Consider the following 26149-nt stretch of genomic DNA (forward strand, 5'->3'; position numbering starts at 1 on the left):
ACACAGAATCCGAAACAGGCTCCAGGCTCTGAGCTGTCAGCACAGAGCCCAACGCGGGGCTCGAACCCACGAACCGCGAGATCATGACCTGAGCCAAAGTCGGACGCTCAACCGACTGAGCCACCCAGGCGCCCCAATGGCATCAATATTTTTTAAAGCTCTTAGGTGATTCCAGTGTGCAGCCAAGGTCGAGAACCATTGTGCTGTGCTGCAGTTCTTGGGACTTAAATTGTAAGTTTTGAATACCTCTTATCCGACTTGTATGTGAAAACTACCTCTTTCTCCGTTACGTACTCGGTTCCCCAGAAGAACCCATATTTTGTTTGAATAAAAGATTCATTTAAAGCTTGAGAATCAGCGTAGCGGAAAGAGCTAGGCTTTGGGGTCAGCACATCCTGGATTCAACTTTTGGCTCCATATCTGCTGAGTAAGTGACTTGGGCAAGTTCTTTAGCCTCTCTTGAGTTTCCATCCAATAGGTAACACCCAACAGTGTTGTTGAAAAATGATACACGTTCCTTAGTTTAGTAATGCTTTACCCGTAATAAGCACTCAGTAAGTGGTATTTTTCCGTTGCACCCTTTTACCTTATTTTGGAGGTGAGGAATACCCTTCTTGCCCTTGACCACAGTCACATTCTTTCCAATCTCATGTTCTGTTGTGGGCTCTTAATATTTTGTATTTTGTTTTTTTTTTTTTCTGGTTTGGATTAAATTTCGGTTCAGATATCTTCGAACGTATGGTAGACCTTCTGATAAGATTTGAGAGCTCGGAAAGATACACGTAAGGTACCGTGGTCTTTTGCTTGACTAGAAAGAGAAGTATATTTTAGCACATGAGAAGCGTAAAGTATGTGATAGTGTTTTGTTTGTTTTTGGGTTTTTTTGTTTTTTTTTATCTATAACATGTGCCCCCCAGGGCTTTCAACATGCTCTTTACGGTAAGCCCTTTAGTCCACTATCATCTATCGGAAATAAGATGATCTGATTTCTTACTTTCATCAGTTTGCTAAGAACTGAGAAATGCTAGGACACTTGATGTAGATGGTACAACTCAGATTGACTACAACTGTGGCATTTGGGTTGACTGCTTGACTGTTTGGACACTTTGTCCCTTAGTGGAAGCCCTGGTCCTGTAAAGCCTCTGCGTCCCTGGGGCCAGGCACCATGCCTCTGCCACTGCACTGTAGATACTTGTTTATTTGTCTCCATGAGACTGTCAGTCCATTAAGGGCAGAGGCTGAGTCCCAGTGTGGTTTGAAAGAATGAACCGTTGATTGAAGGAAAGGAAAGCAGTAACAGGAAAGAAAGATGAACAGTGCATACATAGAGGAGGGCGAAGAAGAAATCCCAGGGCTTTAAGGAGTCAAATGATCAGTTCAATGACTGGCCCGATTCAGGACCTTTTGAATGTCTCTCATTTGAGAAACAGAAAGACCTTTGTTGGTGCAAAAAAGGTTAAAGATAGAGATGTGGCCAGCTGGACATTGATCATTAGTGGAAGGAATGGACTCTGAGAGGAGTTGAGTAATCCTGTGTGTTAGTGAAAGTACACAGACTTATTATTTTTTTCAAGATAAAGTTTTTTTTTTTTTTAATTTTAATTCCAGTGTAGTTAAGATACAGTGTTATATTAGTTTCAGGTGTACAATATGGTGATTCAACAGTTCCATATATAACTCAGTGCTTATCAAGATAAGTGTGCCCTTAATCCCCATCACCCCATCCTCCCCCCACCTCCCCTCTGGTAACCATCAGTTTATTCTCTATAGTTAGGAGTCTGTTTCTTGGTCTGTCTCTCTTATTTTCCTCTGTTCATTTGTTTCTTAAATTTCCACATATGACTGAAATCGTGTGGTATTTGCCTTTCTCTGACTATCTCATTTCACTTAGCCTTATACTCTCTAGATCCATCCATGTTGTTGCAAATGGCAAGATTTTATTCTTTTTTTATGGCTGAATAATATTCCATTATATATCTTTATCCATTTACATCTTTATCCATTCATCTGTTGATGGACACTTAGGCTGTTTCCATAATTTGGCTATTGTAAATAATGCTGCAATAGATGACATAGGGGAGCATGTATCCCTTTGAATTAGTCTTTTTGTATGTTGGGGGTAAATACCCTGTAGTGCTATTACTGGGTCTTAGGGTAGTTCTTTTTTTTAACTTTAGGGGAACCTCCATACTGTCTTCCATGGTGGCTGCCCCAGGTTGCATTCTCACCAACAGTGCACAAGGGATCCTATTTCTCTACATCCTCACCGATACTTGTTTTTTGTGTTTTTTATTTTAGCCATTCTAATAGGTGTGAGGCGATGTCATATTGTAGTTTTGATTTGCATTTCCGTGTTGATGAAATGACGTTGGAGCATCTTTTCATGTGTCTCTTGGCTATCTGGATGTCTTTGGTGAAATGCCTGTTCATGTCTTCTGCCCATTTTTAAATTGGATTATTTGTGGCTTTTTTTTTTTTTTTTTTTTTTTTTTTTTAGGGTTGAGTTGTATAAGCTCTTTATATATATTTTGGATACTAACCCTTTATCAGTATGTCATTTGCAGTATCTTCTCCCATTCGGTAGGTTGTCTTTTAGTTTTGATGGTTGCTTCTTTTGCTGTGCAGAAGCTTTTTATTTTGGTGTAGTCCCAATAGTTTATTTTTGCTTTTGTTTACCTTGCCTCAGGAGACATATCTGGAAAGATGTTGTTACAGCTGATGTCAGAGAAATTACTGTCTATATTCTCTTCTAGGATTTTTATGGTTTCAGGTCTCACATTTACATCTTTAATCCACTTCTTAATTTTTTTTAATGTTTATTTATTTTTGAGAGAGACAGAGACAGGATGCGAGTGGGTTAGGGGCAGAGAGAGAGGGAGACACAGAATCTGAAGCCGGCTCCAGGCTCTGAGCTGTCGGCACAGAGCCCGACACGGGGCTCAAACTCACGAGCTGTGAGATCATGACCTGAGCCAAAGTCGGGTGTTCAACTGACCGAGCCACCCAGATGCCCCCATCTTTAATCCATTTTGAGTTTATTTTTGTGTATGGTATAAGAAAGTGCCCAGTTTCATTCTTTTGCGTGTCGCTGTCCAGTTTTTGCAACACCGTTTGTTGAAGAGACTTTTTCCCATTGCTTATTCATGCCTCCTTTGTTGAAGATTAATCGACCATATAAATGTGGGTTATTTGTGGGCTCTCTCTTCTGTTCCACTGATCTATGTGTCTGTTTTTGTGCCAGTACCATACTGTTTTGATTACTACAGCTTTGTAATCTAACTTGAAGTCTAGAATTGTGATACCTCCATTTCTGTTTTTCTTTGTCAAGATTGCTTTGGCCATTCAGGGTCTTCAAGTACATAGACTTTTCTTCTTGAACGTTTCCAAAGATGAGTCTCCTTTGGGATTCTCTCATCTAGATTGGAAGGTGAGTCTCTCGAAGCCTGGCTCGGCCTTGTCCAAGACAGATTCAGCATCCGAGCCTGGCCCTGAGTCATCTTTGCAGACACTGTTTGTTTGGGGCATTATCCTACAGGCATTTGTTGTGAAGCAAGTGTGTAATTTTCATGGCTGAGCTTATCTGAGTCTAGTTGGTATGTTTTCTTTTTCTCTCTTTTCTTTCTTTTCCTTCCTTCCTCCCCGTTTCCAAGCAAACGTTTGTTGAACGCGTTGACAAAAGGCATTTGTGAGGTGATGAGAATATGACAGTGAACAAGGTGGACACAGTCCCCTGCTCCCTCCTGGTTCCAGACAGCCGGTCATTCCGGTAGAGTGTGAGGGAGCCTTCACAGGGGCAGGCAGGATGTGAGGGAGCACAGGGTGGGGATTTGGGGCACACGTTGTAAGGATGTCACTTTTAGATTGAGGCCCAAAGCATAACAACAGACAAAGCGTGTAGTAGAGGAGTGTGTTCCTGACAAGCGAAAAGCTGAATTTATTAATCGTTAGGGTTCATTGAAGAGAGTCTATTTTTGTAGCCTCCACTTACTTTGTGCTATCCAGCCGAGGGAGTCCAAGATAGATAGCCCTGACTCACGGAAGAAAGGAGCCCGCTCCAGCTGCAGAGCGGTCCCGTTCTGAGGATGTGAGGCCTCCAGCCCGGCCCCTGTGCTGTTTCCACTGACACACGTCATCAGTTGGCTTCTTGGTATCCAGCCTGATTGTAGGAGTCACAGTTGACACTGTGAGGGAATCCTGTGCTGAATGCTTTCACTGGAGCATTCTGGAATTGAAGAAGTAAATCTCTACCACCTTACTGATGTCTTCCTTTCTTTTAAAAAGAAAAGCAGTTTTTATTATGAAAAATAAAATACATACAAAAGAGAGAGAGAGTGTGTGTGTGTGTGTGTGTGCCTACAGTTTACACACCTCACGTTAAAATGAGCTCCCATGCCCTCACTGCCTACCCTAGGAAATAAAACGTTACCTGTAGTGTGTGCCTTTTTCCTCCTGCCCCATCTACCTTCCTCCACTCAGAGCCACTCGTCTCGGTTGTGTTCAGTGCCCTTTTATTTCTCCCTTTTAGTATGTTTTAAAAGGTCATGTTTATGCTTGTGGTTAGGCGATATTATGATATCAGGTTAACACTGTGTACCAGTGAGATAGGCCAGAAATCTATTTAAATAAATTACTTGATTGTATTCTTCTAGGCAGGAGAATATTCTGGTGACATCAAAGTGTTTCCAAAAAAAAAAAAACCAAAAAACAAAAGCCTTCTTTCAGTTTCAAGGAAAACTGTGGTGGGAGCTGTTCAAAGGATAAGGTTTTTACAAACCAGGGTACTACAAATGGACCCAGAAGTGATATGCCAAAGAATTGTTTCACTTGTTAAGTGTTGGGATCTCCGTCTAGGCCCCGCAAGTGTTTATTCATCCGTGATAATGCTATTCCAGTGTATTTCAGATGATTTTATAGTATGAGTTTGAATTTACTTGGAGTAAGACCATTTGGCACTTTTGGAGGCATTACTGACATTGCATTTCTTCCACAATTCACGGTATTGAAACAGATCACACAGGAAACAGACTCCTGGCCAAACTATTCTTGAATCTGAATTTGCTTTTTTTCCTTTGTGGTTGTGATGGGTGTTATTTTTGTATCGTGTATTTACTTGAATTTTCCCCCAACACTGTTCTGGTTCTCCATCCAAAATGGAAGAAAACCAAGTTGTAGGTGTCATAGTTGACTGCTGTAGAAACAAATGACCCGTGTTGAATTGATTCTGCGAACTCTTTGATTACTTGTCCAATGATTTTTCAGGCTTTTTTCATTTGAATTGATCTCCTACAAGAAGGACTGTTCTTGTTCATCTTCTTGCCCTCTGGATGCTGGTGTGACTTAGCAGGTCAGGATTCCTTCCCCAGGAAGAAAGTCATAAGCTCAGCTCCTGTTACCGTTTTTGAAATTTACATGTAAGTTAATATATAACTCAGAGTCCAAAGTTGGCAGGATATAAAAACGTTTACATATCACTTAATCTTTCCATTTCATTTCATTTCATTTCATTTCTGTGTTTTTTATTCCTGAGGCAATTAGTTTTTCCGGGATTCAACAGGACACTTGTCCCCATGCAAGTTTTTGAATTAAAGCTTTAATACTTTTCACAGCAGTTTTTGCCCGTGTACTGTAACTGTAAATCTCAGGCCTAAAAGACCCCTATTTAATGTCTCGTTCGGACTGGGATTCCCATCCTCAGTGGCATGGACTTGATGGGAGTTAAGAGCAGTGGTTTCTCTGCATCTCAAGGTACTTCACATTTGCATTTTTAGCCATTTTAACTGGTCCCTAAAAATTCTCTTTTATGACTGTGAAGACAGGCCCATCTGAATTCCACAATAATTTTACTGTGTATTCCCATAATACTCCTAGTGACTCAGGAGGGGAAAAGAAAAGGCCTGGACAAAGCAAACCATTCCCAATTGTTTAAGAAACCAGTGAACTCATCCCTTGCTTGAGCCTCATGGAATGTAGTCCGAGAGGGAAACCTGTGTTTTCCCCACACAAGAGAGCCTCTCTGGCAGTCCCATCTTGCTCATCGCATTTGGTTAGAAACCGCCGTGCTGTGCTTGGCGACCACAGGCACCGTAAGCAAGGGTGTCTCCCCAGACTCCTCCCGAGAGCAGCCGGGGGAGCACCTGACTCAGGGTGCCACATCGCTGCTTGCTCTTCCCTTCTCTCTCCTGGCATCGTGACTTCCTGGGATACCTCCATCTTTTTGTCCTTAGCGTTCTCTGTCCTCGGGGGCCCCCATCCCGGGCAGAGGAGCTACAAAATGACCAGGGTGGCTGCTGCAGCGTGTCTGAGGGAGGAGGGTGGGAGGCGAGGTCTGAGAGGTGGCTAGGAGTTAGCTCTTGTCGGGCTTTGTGGACCTGTGAGGACTTTGTCCCGATCCTGGCTAATGTGGAGACTGTTTGGAGTGTTTGGAGCAGAGGAGTAATAAGATCTGATATGCATTTAAATTTTTTTTCAGGTTATTCATTTATTTTGAGAGAGAGAAACAGAGCAAGTGGAGGAGGAGCAGAGAGAGAGGGGGAGAGAGAGAGAGAATCCCAAGCAGGCTCCACACTGTCGGCATGGAGCCTGATGTGGGGCTCGAGCCCACAAACCATGGGATCATGACCTGAGCCGAAACCAAGAGTCAGGCACTTAACCGACTGAGCCACCCAGGCACCCCCTGATAATGCATTTTAAAAAGCATGGACTGGCTGTGGTTAAGTGGGTGAGGGTAGGAGCAGAGACACCAGTTTAGGAAGCCACTGAAATATCCCAAGTGAAAGAGGAGAGTGGCTTGGACCAAGATGGCAACACTGAGAGAGGCAGTGAGAGATCACTTTTGAGAAGATGTTTCTAAGTAGATACAAACCTGTTTTGTGACAGCGTGGTGGTAAGGATGTGAGAAAGAGGTCTCAAGAAGGACTCCCGGGTTTTGGCCTCAGCCACTGGAAGGCTGGAATTGCCATTTACAGAAATAGGATAGGCTGTGGAAGGGTGGGTTTGAGGATGGGAATCGGGAATTCAATTTGGTAATATTAAATTTGAGATGCCAGGTAGATCCAAGTGAAGTCGTTGATAGATGTGTGTGTGTGTGTGTGTGTGTGTGTGTGTGTGTACAGGGATCATCAGCGTTTAGATGATATTTATAGCCTTGAAACTAGATGAGGTCCCCAAGAGATAAGAGGTCAGTGGGAGAATCTGGGACTCTCCAACATGCAGAGGTCAGAGAACTAGAAAGGAACAGGCAGTGAGATAAGAGAACAAAAGAGTGATGCTTAAGAAGTTAAACTGGGAAGAAAAAGTGTTCCAAGGCTGGGAGGGATCGGCTGTGTCAGATGTTGCAATAGGTCAGTTTGAGAATTGACTGTTGATTTAGCCACATGGAGGCCATTAGATTCTCTGACAAGAACAGTTTTAGGGGCACCTGGGTGGCTCAGTCGGTTGAGCGTCCGACTTCAGCTCAGGTCATGATCTCATAGCTTGTGAGTTCGAGCCCCGCGTCGGGCTCTGTGCCGACAGCTCGGAGCCTGGAGCCTGCTTCAGGTTCTGTCTCCCTCTCTCTCTGCCCCTAACCCACTCGCATCCTGTCTCTGTCTCTCTCAAAAATAAATAAACATTAAAAAAAAAATTTAAAAAAATAGTTTTAGTGGAGTACTGGGGATAAAAGCCTGGATTGGGTTTATTTAAGAAAATATGGGAGGGGGTGGCTGGGTGGCTCAGTGGGTTAAGCATCCAGCTCTTGATTTCAACTCAGGTCATGACCTCACGGTTCGTGAGATCGAGCCCCGCATCCTGCTTGGGATTCTCCTTTCTCCCTCTTTCTCTGCCCCTCCCCCATGCGTGCTTGCACTCTTTCTCTGTCTGTCTGTCTCTCTCTCAAATAAACTTAAAAGAATTTTAAAAAGGGAGAGAATATGGGAGGAGAGAAACTGCGCATGGTGAATATAGACAGTTCTTTCAAATGAGATGCAGGGTCAAGATGTTTTTCCCCCTAAACCTGGGATATAAATATAGGTATTTATTTGGCCGGTGGCAGTAACTCAGTTGAGAGTGAGAACTTCAGGAGAAAGAAGGAGGATTGCTGGATTAACATCCTTGGTGAGGCCAGAGAAGATGGGGTCCTGTGCCCCGAGCAGGGACCGGCCCCGAGGAGAGGTGCAGACCTTTCCGGCGTGGTAGCAGAGGAAACACGGAGCGCGGGGCGTTGCTGCGGGGAGCAAGGGACGTGAGGAAGTTGCCTTCAGGTTTGCTTGTTTTCTCGGTGAACTAGGAAGCACAGACCTTAGCGGAGAGTCCAGGCGAGAGAGAAGGGGTATGAAGTAGTCCTCTGGGGGGGTGGGGGGGCGGGGGAGGGTGACAGATCTTAGGTTCTGATGCGGCTGAAGGATCAGCAGAGTGTTGGAGGAAGTGGTCTGGAAAGACAGGAGGAGGCCGTCAGAGAGCAGAGAAGCTTGAGATCGTGGAGCACGTGCTCGTATTGGTAGGGTCTGGGGCACTGATTCTCAGCCACGGGCACTTGGCCCCTGAGAGGATGTTTCAATGTCTGGGGACCTTTTTGGTTGCCCCAGCTGGAAGGGGAGAAGATTCCACTGACATCTGGTAGAGGCCAGGGACCCTGCTGAACATCCTGCGATGCATAGAACAGACCTGAGCAGAGAACAGTCCAGCCCGGTTGTCAGTAGTGCTAAGGCGGAGAAGCCCTGGCCGAGGGTCGGATGTGAGAATGGGGGGCTGGGACAGGCCTGAGGGTAACATTTTTGTAGAAGAGAAGATCAACAAAGAGACCAGGGCTTTGGGAAGTTCATTTGATGACTAGTTGGGATCTCCAAGAACTAGGACAGCTGGAAAGAGAGAGAGAGAGAGAGAGAGAGAGAGAGAGTCAGGGATCAGAGGATGCTAACTAGCTGTGCATGGAGCCATTTTGTTCTTTTGGAACAGCTGATTGGCCAGAGTTGGAATCCATAACCCTGGCTGTAACAGCTGCCTGTGCAAATGAGCCAAAGAGTGAGGGGTTTTGTTTTTGTTTTTGTTTTTGTTTTTGTTTTTGTTTTTGTTTTTTTAAGTCACTTGTATATTAACCAGCTCTGGTGTAGTTAAGTCTGTCTCAGATCAATTGCCCAAAAGCCACTTTAGGGATTTGGTTAGTCTTTTCGGCCAAAATTCCGTGACTGTAAACTGAAACATCTTTAAATAACCTCTCCGGTACCGACCAGATTTTGCAGGCTGGCCTTGAGGCAGGGATCTGGCTTGAGAAAACCCTTGAGGAGACTTATTTATTGACTTCGCAGACTGGCTTTCCTTGTAGCGCTTGCCACTGTGGAGAAAACTGGTCAAAATCACGCAGCATAAATAAGGGTTATAAGCCAACACTGCTTCCTGGAAAAGCTGGTCAGATCTTCTGGTCTTGTGCTTTGTCCCTCGTTCTGAACTCAGATGCCCTGGGGCTGGTTTTCTGCCTACCCACAAAGGCAAGGAACATCTTTTGTTTGCTTCTTGTTTGAAAGAAGTGTTTGTTTTGAGGTTTGGGCCACAAATAATAATCCATTGTTCTCTATAATAATAATCCACCCTCTTTAGCAGAAAAAAAATCTGATTGATACAGTATGGCTATCAGTTTATTTAAAAGAATAGCCAAAGTGCCCATTGTGTCCTGCGAATAAACATTTGGAAGATGGTTGGGAGAACTGGGGGAGTACTCTTTTTCTGCCTGGCCTAGAGTCTCGGGCAAGACCTCAGGAAGAAAAACTGAGTGTGATCATCAGTCCTGGGTGACAGTAAACCCCTCCTCATTCTGCTCATCTGTTACATTCTAAGAATAATTGGAACACTGCAGATACGGATTCTTTCCAAACCATTTCTTTAGAAAATACCCTATTTGGAAGATAATATTTCCTCCATTAGCTTTAATTGTGTCCATTTTTAGGCTAACGAATTTCCTTTCTGACCTTCATTTCATCCAGGAAAGTGTCTTTTTTAAGTGAAGATTATTTTAACAGCCATCCTTAAAACCCTGATTAATTAAGTTGCCTCTGATTACAGATCTTGGAAAAAAAAAAAAGGAGCTATTTTTGTATTACAAGTGATAGACATTTGAATTACTATTTCTGGGCTTAGGCTGACTGAATAAAACTCAAGGGGTAGAGTGAAAACGTGGCCCGGTGTGGTCAGCTGGTTCTCGAACTCACAGTTATCTAGCACAGGTTACACTGAGATGTAACGGTAGATGGGATTTCATTAACGAAAACAGCATGTTGTGCATGTTTTTTGCCTTAAATCCCTTACAGGAAAAGGATCAGTGAAATAATAAACACGGCTCTGGATGAAGTGATACCTTACCTAGAATAGTTTTAATTGTGTTAAAATTAAATGGAAGATGAGAGAAGTTCAGTGTGCTAGCAGTTGAAATTTAACAGGTGAATGTGAGAACTACTTAAGCAAAAAAAAAAAAAATATGTATATATATATGTATATATATATACACACACATATATATACATATTTTTTAATATATGTTTATATTTATATATAATATATATTTATATATACATATTTTTAATATATATTTATATTTAATATATATTTATATATATATACATATTTTTTGTGTATATATATATATATACACACACACACATATATATATATATGTGTGTGTATATATATATATGGTCTCTACATCATTAAAAACAGACCACCAGGGAAGCAACCAAGATGTCCTTCAGGAGGTGAATGGTTAATATCCATACCGTGAATATTACTCAGCAATCAAAAGAAATGAACTGTCATGCTATAAAACGACAAGGAGGAAACTTAAGTAAATACCGTTAAGTGATAAAAGCTAATCTGAAAAGGCTGTAGGATTCCGGCTCTGTAATGTTCTGGAAAAGGCAAACGTACAGATACAGGAAAAAATCAGTGGTTGCCAGGGGTTTAGGGGGAGGGGGGAGGAATGAATGGGTGGAACATGGGATGTTTAGGACAGTAAAAGGATTCTGTGTTTTATTATAATAGTGGATACATGACATTGTACATTTGTCAAAACCCATGGAATGTGTAACACACAGTGAACCCTACCATAAATGATGGGCTTTAGTTAATAGTGTAACAGTATTGGCTCATCAGTTGTAACACATACCACACTCACAAAAGATGCTATGAGTAGGGGAAACTGGGGGTAGGGGTGGGGGAATATACTGGAACTCTCTGCTTCATGCTCAGTGTTTCTGTAACCCTAAAACTGCTCTAAGAAAAAAAGTCTGTTAATGAAAAAGAAAACATAAACATGAGGTAATAGCTGAACTCGTGAAAGTATCTTCTTACTGAAAACCAAAAACAAAATCCCAGACCGTCAGCAGTTTATCCCGCTTCTGGGAAGCACCTGGCTGTGGAATATTCTGCCAGAAATGTGTATGACACAATGGCAGCAGAGAGAGAGAGATGATTGATTGATAGACAGACAGATAATCTCTATAACTGTGTATATCAAGTAACTTTCTCATATCTTTGTCATATGCAGCATGATATTTGTACTAAATGCTACTCAAGCTTTCCTTGCTCCTCTCTCTCCAGTGACCACGGGCACATCGGCCTTGGAGGTATATACCCCAAAAGAAATCTTCGTGGCAAATGGGACACAAGGGAAGCTGACTTGCAAGTTCAAGTCCACTAATACCACCGGCACGTTGACCTCAGTCTCCTGGAGCTTCCAGCCAGAGGGGACCGACACCACTGTGTCGGTAGGAATGCTTGATCGCGCCTGCTGGGCCTGCCTCCCGGGTTCTTTACGGCTGTGATGTCATAAATACCCATTCTTCTGATGGTTCCCTTCCCAAAGGAGTGACTGCGTTGACCGGGAGATTTCAAGGCCCTTCCCTTGCTCTAAACTCTCCAGGAAAAAATAAGTTCAGCATCCCTTGCTGCCCCCCACCCCCACCCCCCGCCCAGTTCTCCATCAAATCCCCTTATGGAATTTCTCTTCCACGGAGCCCCCGCTGGCCAGCCTTGCTGACTCTGATCGTGGTTTATGACTCTGATCTGCATTTCAGCTTTCATTTGCCCCATTTTTTATTGAATTTCTTTGAGGTCTTCCTGTTACACACACACACACACACACACACACACACACACACACACACCCCTTTCTGACTTCATTATGAGGTTGTTTGCATTTATCGTAGAGCCGCCTGATTCAGCAGTTGTCCCTGGAGCTCACTGTGCGGTGGGGATGTGGGGTCTTCAGAACCGTGTGCAACCCAGGCTGCCCTCAGTCCTCAGGGGGAGTAAGGATGGCACATCGGTGGGGCGCCTGGGTGGCTCAGCCCCTTAAGCGTCCCACTCTTAATTTCATCTGCGGTCATGATCTCTCGGTTGTGAGATCGAGCCCCGCATGGTGCTCACATGCTCTCTCTCCCTCCCTCCCTCTGTCTCTCTCTTAAAAAAAAAAAAAAAAAAAAAGGAATGGTTTGTGGGTGACTTCAGACTAAGGTGAGTGGCGGAACGAAAGCGAGGTCCAGTTAATAACTAGCCGAGTGCTGGCTGAGCCGTGGGGCTCTTCAACACCGACCATCCTGGTTCTTGTCCCAAAGAGGGGGGATGCTCACACCTTCTGGGGCTGCTGTGAGGGCCCAGGGGGACATTGTTCAAGTCTGCTCCTGCTAAGTCTAGTTCCTGAGGTGGCTAGCGGGCATAAGTCACCGTGTTTCCGTTCCGTCTGCGTGTTGACCGTCCTTTAAGTATCAGCATGTGCTTTCGCAGTGTTTCACAGTCCCGGTTGTCCGTGCGCAGCTGGGACAGAGTCTGTCATTGCTCTTCCAGATCGCTTCTTCTCTTGCATGATGACGCATTACCTTGTTGGTCCTCACCCGGATGTAATTACGCCCCTCACATCACCCCCTCACCTTCACGAGGAAGGAGACTTCTCCCCACTTACAGGCTGGGGAGGGCCTGGGGACCTGCTCCGAGAGTCGTCACACCGTCCGGGCTGGAATCATTCACACCCCGTTTTCTTGCGCTCTGGTTACTTGGTTTTTTTCCCTTACATGTTCTTTCTCTCTCAGATGGAAACATTTGTTGATAACCAACTCTAGGCTTTAGGGATTGCTTGAAGCACTGTTTCTCAGTCTTTTTATTCATGATCACCTTCCTAAGGGGTCTTTTTAAAACACACTTTTCCCAATTTCTGCCCCCCATCTACGAAACTTCATTCATTCATTCATTCATTCATTTATAGGTTTTTTGGCTTTTTTTTTTTTTTTTTAGAGAGAGAGCAGGGCACAGGCAGAGGCACAGAGAGAGAGAGAGAGAGGGGGGGGCTCCATGCTCAACACGGAGCCCGACTCACGGCTTCATTCCATGACCATGAGATCATGACCTGAGCCAAAATCAAGAGTTGGACCCTCAACCGACTGAGCCACCCAGGTTCCCCATGCAATTTTAATACTACAGATATATTGCATATCTGTGCTTTATGTGTAAAAAGAGCGAAATATTTTTCTCTTTCTCCCTTGCCCTTAGAGCCAGTATTGGCCCCCCCAGGGGAGATGTCACCCCTGTTGAGAAGGCACAGCTTAGAAACTCTAGTGGGAATTATCTGCCTCATAGCTGCTGCTATGACATTTTGAAGTGTCTTTTTTTTTTTTTTTTTTTTTTTTTGCAGAAAGCCTTGTGTTAAGAATTTACCCTTGATGTCTTTCCTTAAAGAACAGAGGGACTACCTGTCCATTGTCTCTAGGTCCTGAGTTCCTGAGGGTCTTCTCTGGGAAAACTTGGGGGTGTGCTTTGAGATGACTACAGCCCCTGAAATAAAACCGTTTTTATGTTTAGCCTCAGTGGCTTCAGTTTCATATGTGACGTTATCAAAGCTGTGTATCTTCTGTTGAAATAAGTCTCCAAAAGAAAATCTCGGTTGCACTGGGTTGGAATATATACCCAATTTCCAAATTCTTGGGTGGACCTGTGTCCCCCAGGATTTATATAAAAAAGGAGGAAGCCCTGGGTGTTGTTCCAAGAAGGAAGGAAGGCTGAGGTCAAGTCCAGGAGTGCTCACCAGGTCCGGCTGGGTGTGATTCTGTGTGTGGTAGCACAGGAGTGAGTGAGAGCAGGCATCATACACACACACACACACACACACACACACACACACACACCTGGGAAAACTTGCTGCTTCACACAAATGTGGCCTCAGTGCACAACATGCTTCCTGTAGAGGCAAAAGCAAGCACGTGTAGGTTTACTCAAGAAAGTCTAAAGAATTGTTTAAACCTGCGAGGGTTTCCCAGCTGAAGTCTTTGGTCCAGAGTAGACATGGGGGGCATTGTTTAGTCTACAGCAAATTAAACATCCCCTGGAAGATGTCCAATGGTAATAACTTTCTTTCAAGTAGTGGCTCCATTTATGCTACAAACATTCTTGCCGAGGGGGTCAAGGCAGGTGAACATACCTCAAGACTTACTATAAAGAACATGCCGTATTTTTGATGAGTGTATTTAGCTAATCCATTGGTACTTCCACACCAGCCTGGTTACAGGTAGTTCCAGAATGCTTAGCTATTGATGGAAGATCTTTTAACTCACAGGTGTCAGAACATGTATAAGAAGATGAGCAGGATGCTTTTGATTTTCACAGATTTTCAGGAAAATTGAAGCCCGGCATACCACAGATGCCTTTTCTGGGCTGTGGAATCAGAGTCCCCATGTCTAAGCTGGAACTCATCTTTCTCCCCTCTGTTTATCTTCTTTGCTAGTTCTTTTCAGGTAGCTGTGTCTGTCTAATGACCCAAATTTTAAAATCTTGAGTCTTACGGGGGTTTGTTTTGGTCCTGCCCTTCCCTGTCTGCTCCCACTTCTTTTCCATCCCAGGAAATACGAATGTTTGCTGGGTCTTCTGTTTTGATTTCTGACATTTAGCGCTCATCAGCTTTCCTGCTTCTCTGCTCTCCGTCACATGATAAAAACCGTGCTAGGACTAGTGCAGTAGCCCCCTTGGTTGTTCCTCCACTTCTGTTCATCTTTCAATCCAACCCTACATTCCACGAGATTCATAGCCCTGCAACAGTTCTTGTACCTTGTCCCTCCTCTCGTTGGAAAGCCCAGTTTCCCACTGCTAACAACGCTCAACGCTTTGTCTAGAATGTCTTACAGGTTTCTTCCAGCTTCACACTTCAGCCCTGCTTCCGTTCTCTTATGAGACCATCTCCAAGCTAGTAAAAACTCTAACAGACTTCCAAGGAGGGTAAAATCCGAGAGCCTTCATAGTTTTTTGGGTTTTTTTTTTAACATTTACTTATTTTTGAGAGAGACAGAGTACAAGTGGGGAAGGGCAGAAAGAGAGGGAGACACAGAATCCGAAGCAGGCTCCAGGCTCTGAGCTGTCAGCACAGAGCCCGACGCGGGGCTCAAACCCTTGAGCCGCGAGATCATGACCCGAGCCAAAGTCAGATGCTCAGCCAACTGAGCCACTCAGATCTTAGTTCCTGAGAGCCTTCATAGTTCTTAACAAGCATTTAGATTATATTAAGCATAGGGGTATATGCTTGATAAATGATAATAATGTAATTATTACTATTAATATTTTCTAGTGATCTTTTAGGCATGGTGGAGGGTGGGTTAGAGGAGATCAAGACCAGTAAAGAGGCCACAGTCCAAGATGATGAGAGCATGAAATGAGGTATTATCAGTGGGACTTCAGTAGAGAGAAGAGAGAAATGTATGAGGTAGAATTGACAGGATTCACTGGGTGGAGATTAACTGCATGGGAAGGAAGGTAGAGGAATCAAGGATTACTCCAGGATTATAGTTCGGGAGACTGGAATAATCCACCAGTTGAGATGGGACACACAGGTGGAAGGTGGAGGTTACAGAGCAAGGTGATAAATTTGGAGGTAGGCAGCTGGGTTGTAAAGTGAGTAGGCATTTGGGTGAGGAGATTCTAGGGCTCAGGGGAACATCACGGATGGAGAGGGGGGCTAGGGAGTTACCAAAATATCAATGGTCCTTAAATCTTAGGAATGGATGCATCATAGGATTTGCTGTGTTCAGAGGGTTCTGAAAATGTTCTGTTTGAGTTATTGTGGAGCTCGTGGTTGACTCCTGCTGATTTGTTTGCCTGGCCCACTATCACCCGACCTGTGAATAAGAAGAAAGGCATCAGGCCTCCTGCCGAGATACTTGGATTGAAGCCAGGTATCAGGATAGATCCCCACTTGCCAGGCCTTAATCTAGTTTCCAAGGTGCTGGGCTTGACCAGCCCTTGTCAACGTTTTCTTTGAGAAAGGAGTTCCTTGACTAAAAGCAGGTGTGAGGAAAGAGTGAGCTAGAGTCTGACTCTTCAAAGAGAAGCGAGAACATTGGGGGTGTCTGGGCTTCCACTCACACACCCATGCCATTTCCAGAGGAAACTGTTACATAAGAGGGAGAAACCCATCAGACTAACTGATCTGTCATATTTAGGCTTTGTTTTCTTCATGTCTTTGTATAACTAAATAGTAAACTTCATGAATCCAGACTGAAACTTTTGGATTCACAGGCTCTGTCACGATGACAATCACTGGCTGTGAAGGGTCAGATGGTCCTGACTTTGACTTTGGATTCATCACCTGTTATCACTGTAACCGTGGGCAAATGGCTTCTTTGAGTCTCCTTTTCCTTCTATATGAAAAGGTGGGCAGTAATCACTACATCAGGGGTATATTGAGAAGATTTAAGATGACACATGAGTTTATTTCTTCCACTGAAATAGGATTGAACCCTGTGATTTCTAAACGGTCTGGCTTAGATTCCATAGCTTATTTGTGATACGAAGTTGTATTTCTTTCTGTATGAAGTCTTTTTTTAAAAAAGAACCTTCCACACACAGCATGCCTATTACAGAGTTTAGAGCGTCTGCCTTTAGAAAATCTCATGTGTTCTTTTTTTTTCTAATTGCAGTTTTTCCACTACTCGCAAGGGCAGGTGTATCCTGGGAATTACCCACCGTTTAAGGACAGAATCAGCTGGGCTGGAGACCTCGACAAGAAAGATGCGTCAATCAACATAGAAAATATGCAGTTTATACACAACGGCACCTACATTTGTGATGTCAAGAACCCTCCTGACATTGTTGTCCAGCCAGGACACATTAGGCTCTATGTTGTAGAGAAAGGTACTTCTTGAGTATTTCGGCGGTGATGGTGCAGTCCCGTTTATCTCCAGTTTAGTTGGAGAACAAGAGTTCCATCTGGGGGTGCATTTGGAAGGGGCGTTTTTGTGCTAGTTATGTCCCTGTTTCTGTGCACCTGTGGTCCCTCCTCACGTGCCAGGGTGCGGGGAGCCACACTCACACAGCTGTAGCAACCGGCCTCCTCATTCGTATACCTGGAACCTGCTGGTCCGGTTTCGGGAGTGTCCAGTTTTCAGTGTTTATCAGAAGTTAAGACCAAATCCGCTATGCTTGGGTGGGGTGGGCACCGGGAGAGAAGAGGAATACTGCTTCTCCATTCTCCAGGAGAAAGTTTTAACGTTTGCAAAAACGGTACAGTTCTTTCTCCCCCCCCAACCCTCCTTTTTTTTTTTTTTTTTTCCTTTTTTTTGAAAATAAGCAGGAAACGCAGGTTCTGGCGTCTCATTTTGAGACAAAGTCTGCTTTGTTGGAGAGCACACTGAGGTAAATTCACACCCTGGATTTTCTTTGACTTCAGAGCATTGAAAGGGAGGGATTGTGTGTGCAGAAACGCTTGGCCCGGAAGCTCATTCTTTAGGATTTGTACATCCTCAGTTAGACACCAGAAGTTCATAACGCGGATGATAAGAGAGGACGTGGTCACCTCTAAAGCACTCGCTTACTAATTTCATAAAATTCCACGTCTTCTCTTGGTAGCAAAGCACCTTAAAACGATTTTGTTCTTTCTCTCTAGAGATCTTGCCCGTGTTTCCAGTTTGGGTGGTGGTGGGTATAGTTACTGCCGTGGTCCTAGGGCTCACTCTGCTCATCAGCATGATCCTGGCTGTCCTCTATAGAAGGAGAAACTCTAAACGAGACTACACTGGGTAAGACGCACTGCTTTTGGGGGGGAAGGGCGGGGGGGCGGTGGGGGAAGGAATCAAAAACTGTCTGTATTTTTTATGGAAAAAGAATTGTGAAGAATTAGTTACTGTTTGCATTTACACCAGAATCGGAGGCGTGCTGACGTGGGCGCGCAGAAATCGGTGGCCTGCTGTCAGACGTGGGCTGTGACACTAATCCCTGCTTCAGAGGGATCAGTGTCCCTTTCTTAGGTCTGGTGCAGTGAAGCCACTAAACGGCTTCAGCTGACGGACGTGATGACGAGGGCTTTTCCTTTCTGTACTTTTGTAAGCAGCTGTATTGCTTTGATCATTCTGGAGTGCATGGCTGGACCCATCCGAACTGGGATACAGTAAAAGTTGGGCACCCAAACGTAGAGGGAAATAGATGTTCTTTTTGTTTATGGCCGTTCCCTTGGAGCAGAGGGTGTGTGCCTAACTGAGGACCTTCTCTCTCCCCGACTCCAGCTGGACAGCTGACCCATGTAAGCTATGTAGAACTCGTGGGGTAAGACTGAGCGGAGGCTGGGTTCCAGTTGTAGCACGAGCCGGGTCCCACGTGCACGGGCGAGGCTTACCCAGCCCGAAGGCACGGTGATCTGAGAGGGTTGCATGCCCCGGGCCCCCTTGCTCGTGGACGGTGGGAACCCGGGCCCCTCTGCGCCGGGCTTTAGGAGTGCCGTGTTTTAAACAAGCTCGAGTGTTCAAATTGAGATACTGTTTGCTCGGAATGCTTCTGTTCTGCCGACTGTATCTCCCCCCTTGCATGGTGAGTGCTTTACGAGGAAATATAACCGGAGTGTTGGTTTTCAACGGGAGACTAATCCAGGATGGGGACATACTGGCCTCTGTAGTTCTTCGCTTTGGGGTTAATAAAGGGGCAGAAGAGCGTGCCTTCGAATCCTGCATGGCGTCGTGAATGCTGCTTTTCTTCTTACTTCGGTTTTTTTTCCCCCTCCCTTTTTCTACCTTGGTGTGCCGGGATCAGATCCTGCTTATCTTCCACTTCTTAAGAAAAGCTGACATAGACGACACACTGGGACTGTAACAGGGCTGGGGTCTCCTTCCACCTACACTAGACACATGGTAACTAATCACATCGCCCGTTGCTGTTAACATCCGTGTGTACGTATTCAGCCCATCTCCCTTGTTGACGACTAACTAGCTTGCTCCGAGCTAACCCAACAGTTATTATGGTTTGTCCGCAAATACGTCCTGCGTTTGCACTGGCAACTTGTCGAGCATACCAGCCCAGTGAAATTGGGTTGTCAGGTTTCCTAGGGCTTTGTATGATTATCCGAATGTATATGTTCTTCATGTAGAATGGCTGTGTGTGTGTGTGTGTGTGTGTGTGTGTGTGTGTTTTAGTGTTCTTTCATGCATGAATCGTGTTGTGATTGAGACCCTCTCTGTGTTAGATACTCAGACCATTTTCATTTGGGATGCAAAGCTTCCCGTTTCAGAGAAGACGCAGCTTAAACACACAGCTGGCTTCGGGCTTCGTAACAACACTTGAACGTGAACCTTGCCAAACTCCTAAGATTTTCTTTAAAAATACATCCGAAAGGATTGAAGCTCTGACAAGTACCAATAGAGAATCCCTAAAGAGTTCCCTCCCGGCATTTGCCTTCCCTTCTTTATTTACGAGATAATCCTTGTTGTTAAAGACCCCCGCGCCCCCCCCCCCCGTCCCCCCCCCGCCCCCCCGGGCCCTTGAAAAAGTCCAGCCTGTGTGATGTGGCATTCCACAGTTTCTTATCACTCACAACTTCCTGGGTTTTCTTCGGTTTGGTTGTAGTTCTGGTGGGGGGACACCGAAGATGGGGAACTAGGGAATGAAAGGAATGAGATGAGCCAAGACTGCCGCCTCGATGTGGATCTGTAATTCGGGAAATGCACTCAGCAGGGGCTCGCCTTGCATTGCTGTTACGAAGGCTTAGCTTACTCCCGTAAACCTTTATCCCAGAGGAGTGACGGCAGGAGAAACACACGAAGCAGCCAGAGGATAAATGGGCATTATAGCCAGAGGCCCTTCAGGAGACAGGATTGTTGCACAGTGAGGCAAAGAGGTGGCACCGTACTGGTTTCTGTATTTAGCCCAGAGGAGGTTCACTGACTTACAAGAGATAGTGTCAGGGATTAAAAAAAAAGAGTCTCAAGATCTGTGATCATTTTGACACTCATCGTTCTGTCGTGTTTTGTTCTATCTGCGGCTTCATCTTGTCATCACTTGCATTTCTGTATTTTTCCCCCTTTATTTTAATTAATTTTTTTTTTTTTTTACATCTGTTCTCCACATTGCCAACTCATCAGCTGCAGTACATCAGAGAGTGTCTCACCGGTTAAGCAGGCTCCCCGGAAGTCCCCCTGCGACACAGAGGGTCTAGTAAAGAGCCTGCCTTCTGGATCTCACCAGGTAACGGCTGATTGCCCTTTTGCCCGCCGCCCTGTGCTCTCTGCCACTTGCCTGGTGCAGGAGAGGACACTGAGCCGCGAGACAGAAGCGGAGTAAGACAGAAAACAGAGCAAGAGAGGACGAGGGGAAATAACGCTGGCTGGGGAGGATCGCAAGCACTACTAACAGATTGTTCTCCAATAACGTGGCTCCTCTGGCCCGAATGAAATTAGGAAACGGCTTTGGCAGGTGTAATTCCTTCATTGCTTAAGGAAATAAATCCAAAGACCTAGATTCTGTTTTGAGGTCCTCTATAGGACCAGAAATTCGCAGGGAAGAGTTGATATTCTTGGTATTGAAAATAAAAAAATTATTTTGTATGAATTCTTCAGAAGAAATTGAAAGTCAGCATTTATCTGGATAACTGGTAGGCTGGATGAACAAGGAAAGGCGTCGATTTCTACTTCTAGAGAGTACAGAAGGGGCACCTGGGGGCTCAGTCGTTGAAGCGTCTGACTCTTGATTTTGGCTCAGATCATAGCCTCGCAGTTTGTGAGCTCGAGCCCTGCGTCAGGCTCTACGCTGATAACACAGAGCCTGCTTGGGATTCTCGGTCTCCCTCTCTGCCTCTCCCCTGCTCCTGTGCACTCTCCCTCTAAATAAAAAAAAACATACTTTTTTTTTTTTTTTAAAGTACAGAAGAGAAAGAACTTTTATTTGGAACTTAGCACAGAATCTAGCATCATGGTTAATACTGTGTTTTGGCTATGCTATTGTAACTGTAATTGTGGCGTGGCAAAAATTCCACAGCTTAGTATATACAATTCTGTTGTAGAGCAATTTTGTTCTTCTGGGGTCGAAAGCATCCTAAGGAGTTTGGTTAGTTACAGCTTTTCCCTGAGGTGTTTTAGAGGTCGGATGGATTCAAAAGGAAGTAAAGGTGTTAATACATAGTGAGGAAACTGAGGCATTGTGGTATTAAATTACTAAAAGCTCATACCCAGCTAACAACAGAATTAGGGCTAGAGCTCAAGTTTCTAGACCGTACATTCTCTGTCATAACAGCATCAGGGCTCATGACTTATTCCTAGTCTGTCTGTCTCTCTTGGATAACACAGTATACCTCAGATACACTAATTTGGATTGTGAATGAGAATAGGGTTGTGAATAAAGGCTTGAGAGTTGGGCCTAAGATCTAAAAAGCCTTGGAAACTTTTTTTCTGCCTTTGAAGTGCTGTGGGAGTTGCTCACCCGCTGAAAGCAGACTAGGAAACAAATGGTTTGGGGACGTTGACAAACAGGTTGAATGGTACTGTTTTCCCTAAGAGAAAGGAAACGAGGAGTCCTGTGATCGTCTGAGTTTACTGCCTTGAAGCAGTTTCCACACTGCAGTGCCAGGAGAAGAAACAGAAATGGAGCTCAGTTGTCTCACCGAATTGAGGAGGCAGAAGTCAGTGTTTGGAGAGGCCAACGTAGCTAGGCTTGCTGCAGCAAAGTACCAGAGAAGAAGAAACTACACAGAGAAGAAGAGAGTTTCAGACATCTGGAGTGGTGGGGCTCCCTTGAGCCTTTTCTGAGTATAGTTTTTTGCATGCATGGGAGAAAAGACCCTACAACCAGAGAAAGAACCACTTGAAAAGCAGTAGGTTATATGATATCCTACAGGGCTAGGAATTGTTTGTGTTCCTAAAAGCCAGAGTGCAGAGACCTCATAATATACAGAATATCGGTCGTGGTCCTCAGAATGGTCATGCGTTAGTAGTGGGGTTAAGGTAGCACCAGAATAAGGATGCTGTGGATCTGCCATAACAAAGCGTAAAAGGAGACCTTTAAAGAATCAAACTAAGAAAGTATTTTAGCTGCATGCCATAACAAAACCCAACACTCTTTACAAGAATACAACAAAATTCAGCACCCAACAATGCAAAGTTTACCAAGTCCAGCACCAGTCAAAAATTACCACACATACAGAGAAGCAAGAAAATAAAAACATAAATAAGAGAAAAGCCAATCAACAGAAACAAACCCAGAAATGACAGACAATGGAATCCATAGAACCAGGACTTTTAAACAAGTATGATGAATCTTCTAAATAACCTTAATGATGTAAAGGAAACCTTGATATAATGAGGAAATATAAAAAAGACCAAAGTGGAAACAAAACAAAATAAAACAAAACATTGGATGGTGTAAACCACAGATTAGACGCTATAGAAGAAAAGATCAGTAAGCTTGAAGACACAGCAATAGAAATTATCCAAAATGAAGCATGACGAGATGGGCAGACGAGTGAAAATGGACAATATCAAACAATCTGATGGGAGTCTGGAAAGGAAAGGAAAGAGAAGGGAGTAAGGAAAAAAAACCAAAGAATAATAGCAAACGCTTTCTATTTTTTTCACTATTTCTTCTGATATTTATCTTCATGTTTCTAAACAACTTTATCACATTGCTACTTCAGTACTTCAATTTTAGATACTATCTACTGACTCCATACTATGAAAAACGAGAATATACATTTCTTTTTCTCCCAGCCTTTCTTCCCAGCACACACTCTGTACACATACATATATGTACACCGGCCTCTCCCCAGTGTGTATCTCACTGTATTTAGGTATATTTCAGTGCCACATGTACCTGTTTGTTTTTCACTGTTGTACCACATATATATGCTTCCTTTTATACTTTTTTGTTTTTCACGGAGCCAATATTTGCCTCATTTTTTGTTTGTGTAGTTTTCTAAGTATATCTTTATATTCCATCTCAGAACTCTCTCTAATTGGAACACCTTCAAACATGTCACATATTCTGTTGGTTTCATTTTCTTTTTGGAGACATACCTGTTAGAATCTTCTAGCTTTGTTGTGCCTTAGGCTGCTGCAGAGCAGTCATCCTGGGCCTCCTCTCCCAAGGAATTTCATTTACTCATTTCTTATTTAGACCTCAGGTCTTCACCTTTTTAGTTTATTCTCATGTTACAGTGGGACATATCATCCATAACTTCTTGAGAAAAGATGCACAGGAGATAAAAATTTTGAGGCTTTGTTTGATAAGCAGAATAATGACCCCAGAGATGTCCAGATTCTAATTCCTAGGACCTGTGGAAGGTATTGCCTCACCTTTCACAAGGACCCCACAGCTCTGATCAAGGATCTGAAATGGGGAGATTCTCCTGGATAATCCATGCGGGCCCAGTGTCATCACAGGGGTCCTTGTAAGAGAGAGAGGCAGGAGGGTCAGAGTCAGGGAGAGATTTGAAGATGCTATACCTTGGGCCTTGAAGATAGAGGACGGAGTCTCAAGCCAAGGAATGCAGGCAGCTTCCGTAAGCTGGGAAGAACAAGGAGGTGGGTTCCCCCCACAGCCCCCAGAGTAACGCAGCCCTGCTGATACTTGATTTTAGCCCTCCTGGCCTCCGAAACTGTAAGATAACACATTTGTTTCTCCTCCCTCTGACGTGCTCAATAATGCAGTTGGGTAGGATTCCAGGTTATAAATTGTTTTCCTTCAGTATTTTGAGACATTGTCAATTTTTCTAGCTTCTAGTGCTAAGTTGCTGTGTTCTGATTCCTGCTTCTTTGGTAGTGGTTTTATTCCACTTCTCAGAATCTTTTTTATCCCTTGTGTTCTGAAATTTTATAAAATTGTGAGTCTTTTTTATTCATTGTGCTGGATGCTCCATGGGCTCTTTCCATTTGAAAACTGTGTCCCTCAGTTTTAGGATATTTTCTTCCATTATTCTTTAGAAATGTTCTTCCTTCCATTTTCGGTTCTCTCTTTTTGGAAATTCCTACCAGGAATTGGACCAACTCCTAGATCAGTCCTTTAGTTTTCTTATGTTTTGTTTTGCAGTTTTTGTTCTGCTTTCTAGCAAATTTCTGCAATATTATCTTCAACTTTTATTGAATATTAAATTTCAGCTTTTTATTTTCCAGAGCTATTTCTTTTTTTTTTAATTTTTTTTTAATGTTTTATTTATTTTTGAGTCAGAGAGAGACAGAGCATGAGCAGGGGAGGGGCAGAGGGAGAGGGAGACACAGAATCTGAAACAGGCTCCAGGCTCCGAGCTGTCAGCACAGAGCTCGATGCGGAGCTCGAACTCACAAACCGCGAGATCGTGACCTGAGCCAAAATCGGACGCTTAATCGACTGAGCCACCCAGGCACCCCTCAAGAGCTATTTCTTAGTCTCTAATTATAACGTCCTCTACTTGTTTTCATGAATGCATAGTCTTACCTCTCTGAGCATATCATTTTTTCTTCTGTTTTATGTGATTTTGTAAATGTTTCATCCCATCACTTGATTTTGCTGTTTCTTTTGAATTGCCTTTTTCTCTTATTATTTCTGTCTTTCATATTAGAAGCTTTACTTAAATGCCCAATGATCCTTGGCTGTCCATCATATTTAATTCAGGTACTCAAATCTGGGGGCGCCTGGGTGGCTCAGTCGGTTGAGTGTCTGACTTTAGCTCAGGTCATGATCTCACAGTTCTTGAGTTCAAGCCCACACCGGGCTCTGTGCTGATAGCTCAGACCCCACTTCGGATCCCCATTCCCCCCTCGCTCTGCCCCTCCCCCCCCCTCAAAAATAAATCATTTGAAAAATAAGGTACTCAAATCTGATCAGCTCTTTGTGCAGAGATAGAGCTTCCTGGGGGGGGGGGGGGGGCTTCGCTGTTTGTATAAAGTGCTGTCTGTTTTCCAGTTCGGGGCCTCTAAGTGTCAGTTGCAGAGGGTCCTTGGGTCCTTTCTCTTGAGTTAGTCAATTTTTCCAGAAGGAAAGCTGATCTCCAGCTTGGGAGTTGAACAGAGGAAGGAGAGATGAGGGCTCACTGTTCAGGAAGCAGACTCGCCCACCCCGTTTTCAGTGCAGACACCTCCCCCAGCCGTGCCTGCTGTTCTTGAGTCAGAGACTGCCTCACTTCCTGTGAGTAAGCCCCCCAGGGTTCTGCCCAGGCCTGACTCGATGGCATTTTCTAGAGGTTGGTGAGAATTCACGCACCGTGTCGATCTCTATTGGCATTTTTCGGCATTTGCAAGATAACACCAGGGTAGCTTTGGGGTGTTCCTCATAGTCAATCCTTGGCTTATTTCCTCGGGCTCAGTGCAGACCCCTGAAGGCCCCTGCTCTCCCCGTCCTGTTGTAAAGCAGGGTTTCTGTTCAGGTGGCATGGACCTGGAGTCCCCTGGGTCTTCCTCGGTTATTTTCATCTTGCCTACCAAACTTTTTAGTTTCCAGTGGTGCTTGTTAAAACTAGTTTCTGCCTTGCATGTTTCTGGAATTTACCAATCCCGTGCCAGTTAACCCAAGGCTTGGAAGTGGACCGTGTGATTTCCTAGCAAATTCATCTTCTAGTATTTGTTTCATTTAGATTTGCATTTAGTGGGCGTGTCAACTTACAACGGGGAATGTTACCCTAAGGTTAAAACATTCGCTTCACTTACTCTGCAAGCCCCGCAGAGCGTTAGCAGGTGACCCTGGTGTGTGTTTTTATTCACCACCACACGCTACCTTCAGCTTATGTCTCAGGGGTGCATACATTTCAGAGCCCCAGAGTATTTAACGGAGGTGGTTCTCTCCAGAATCCTTTATGGTAGCTGTGTCTTCAGTTTGTTCAAACTAAGGCCACAATGGTTTTCACAGTTTGGGAAACTTGACCTCATTAGGGAATTTAGGAGATTAAATACGTTTTATAAGTTGGGCACAACCAAACAATAATTCTTTT

The 26149-nt window shown here is 44.2% G+C and overlaps 1 protein-coding gene across 1 annotated transcript in view; it reads left to right on the top strand.

The window, feature by feature from the left end:
* MPZL1 (myelin protein zero like 1) overlaps window positions 1-26149 on the top strand; it is a 63835-nt gene that overhangs the window by 29431 nt on the left and 8255 nt on the right. The window contains exons 2-5 of the mRNA XM_049635157.1: window positions 11563-11729; window positions 16917-17130; window positions 17882-18014; window positions 20343-20445. Of these exons, the coding sequence (XP_049491114.1) occupies window positions 11563-11729; window positions 16917-17130; window positions 17882-18014; window positions 20343-20445 (617 nt within the window). The remainder of the gene's footprint in view (window positions 1-11562; window positions 11730-16916; window positions 17131-17881; window positions 18015-20342; window positions 20446-26149) is intronic.

Source organism: Panthera uncia, chromosome F1 (genome assembly GCF_023721935.1).
Source record: "Panthera uncia isolate 11264 chromosome F1, Puncia_PCG_1.0, whole genome shotgun sequence".
Lineage (NCBI taxonomy): Eukaryota > Metazoa > Chordata > Mammalia > Carnivora > Felidae > Panthera > Panthera uncia.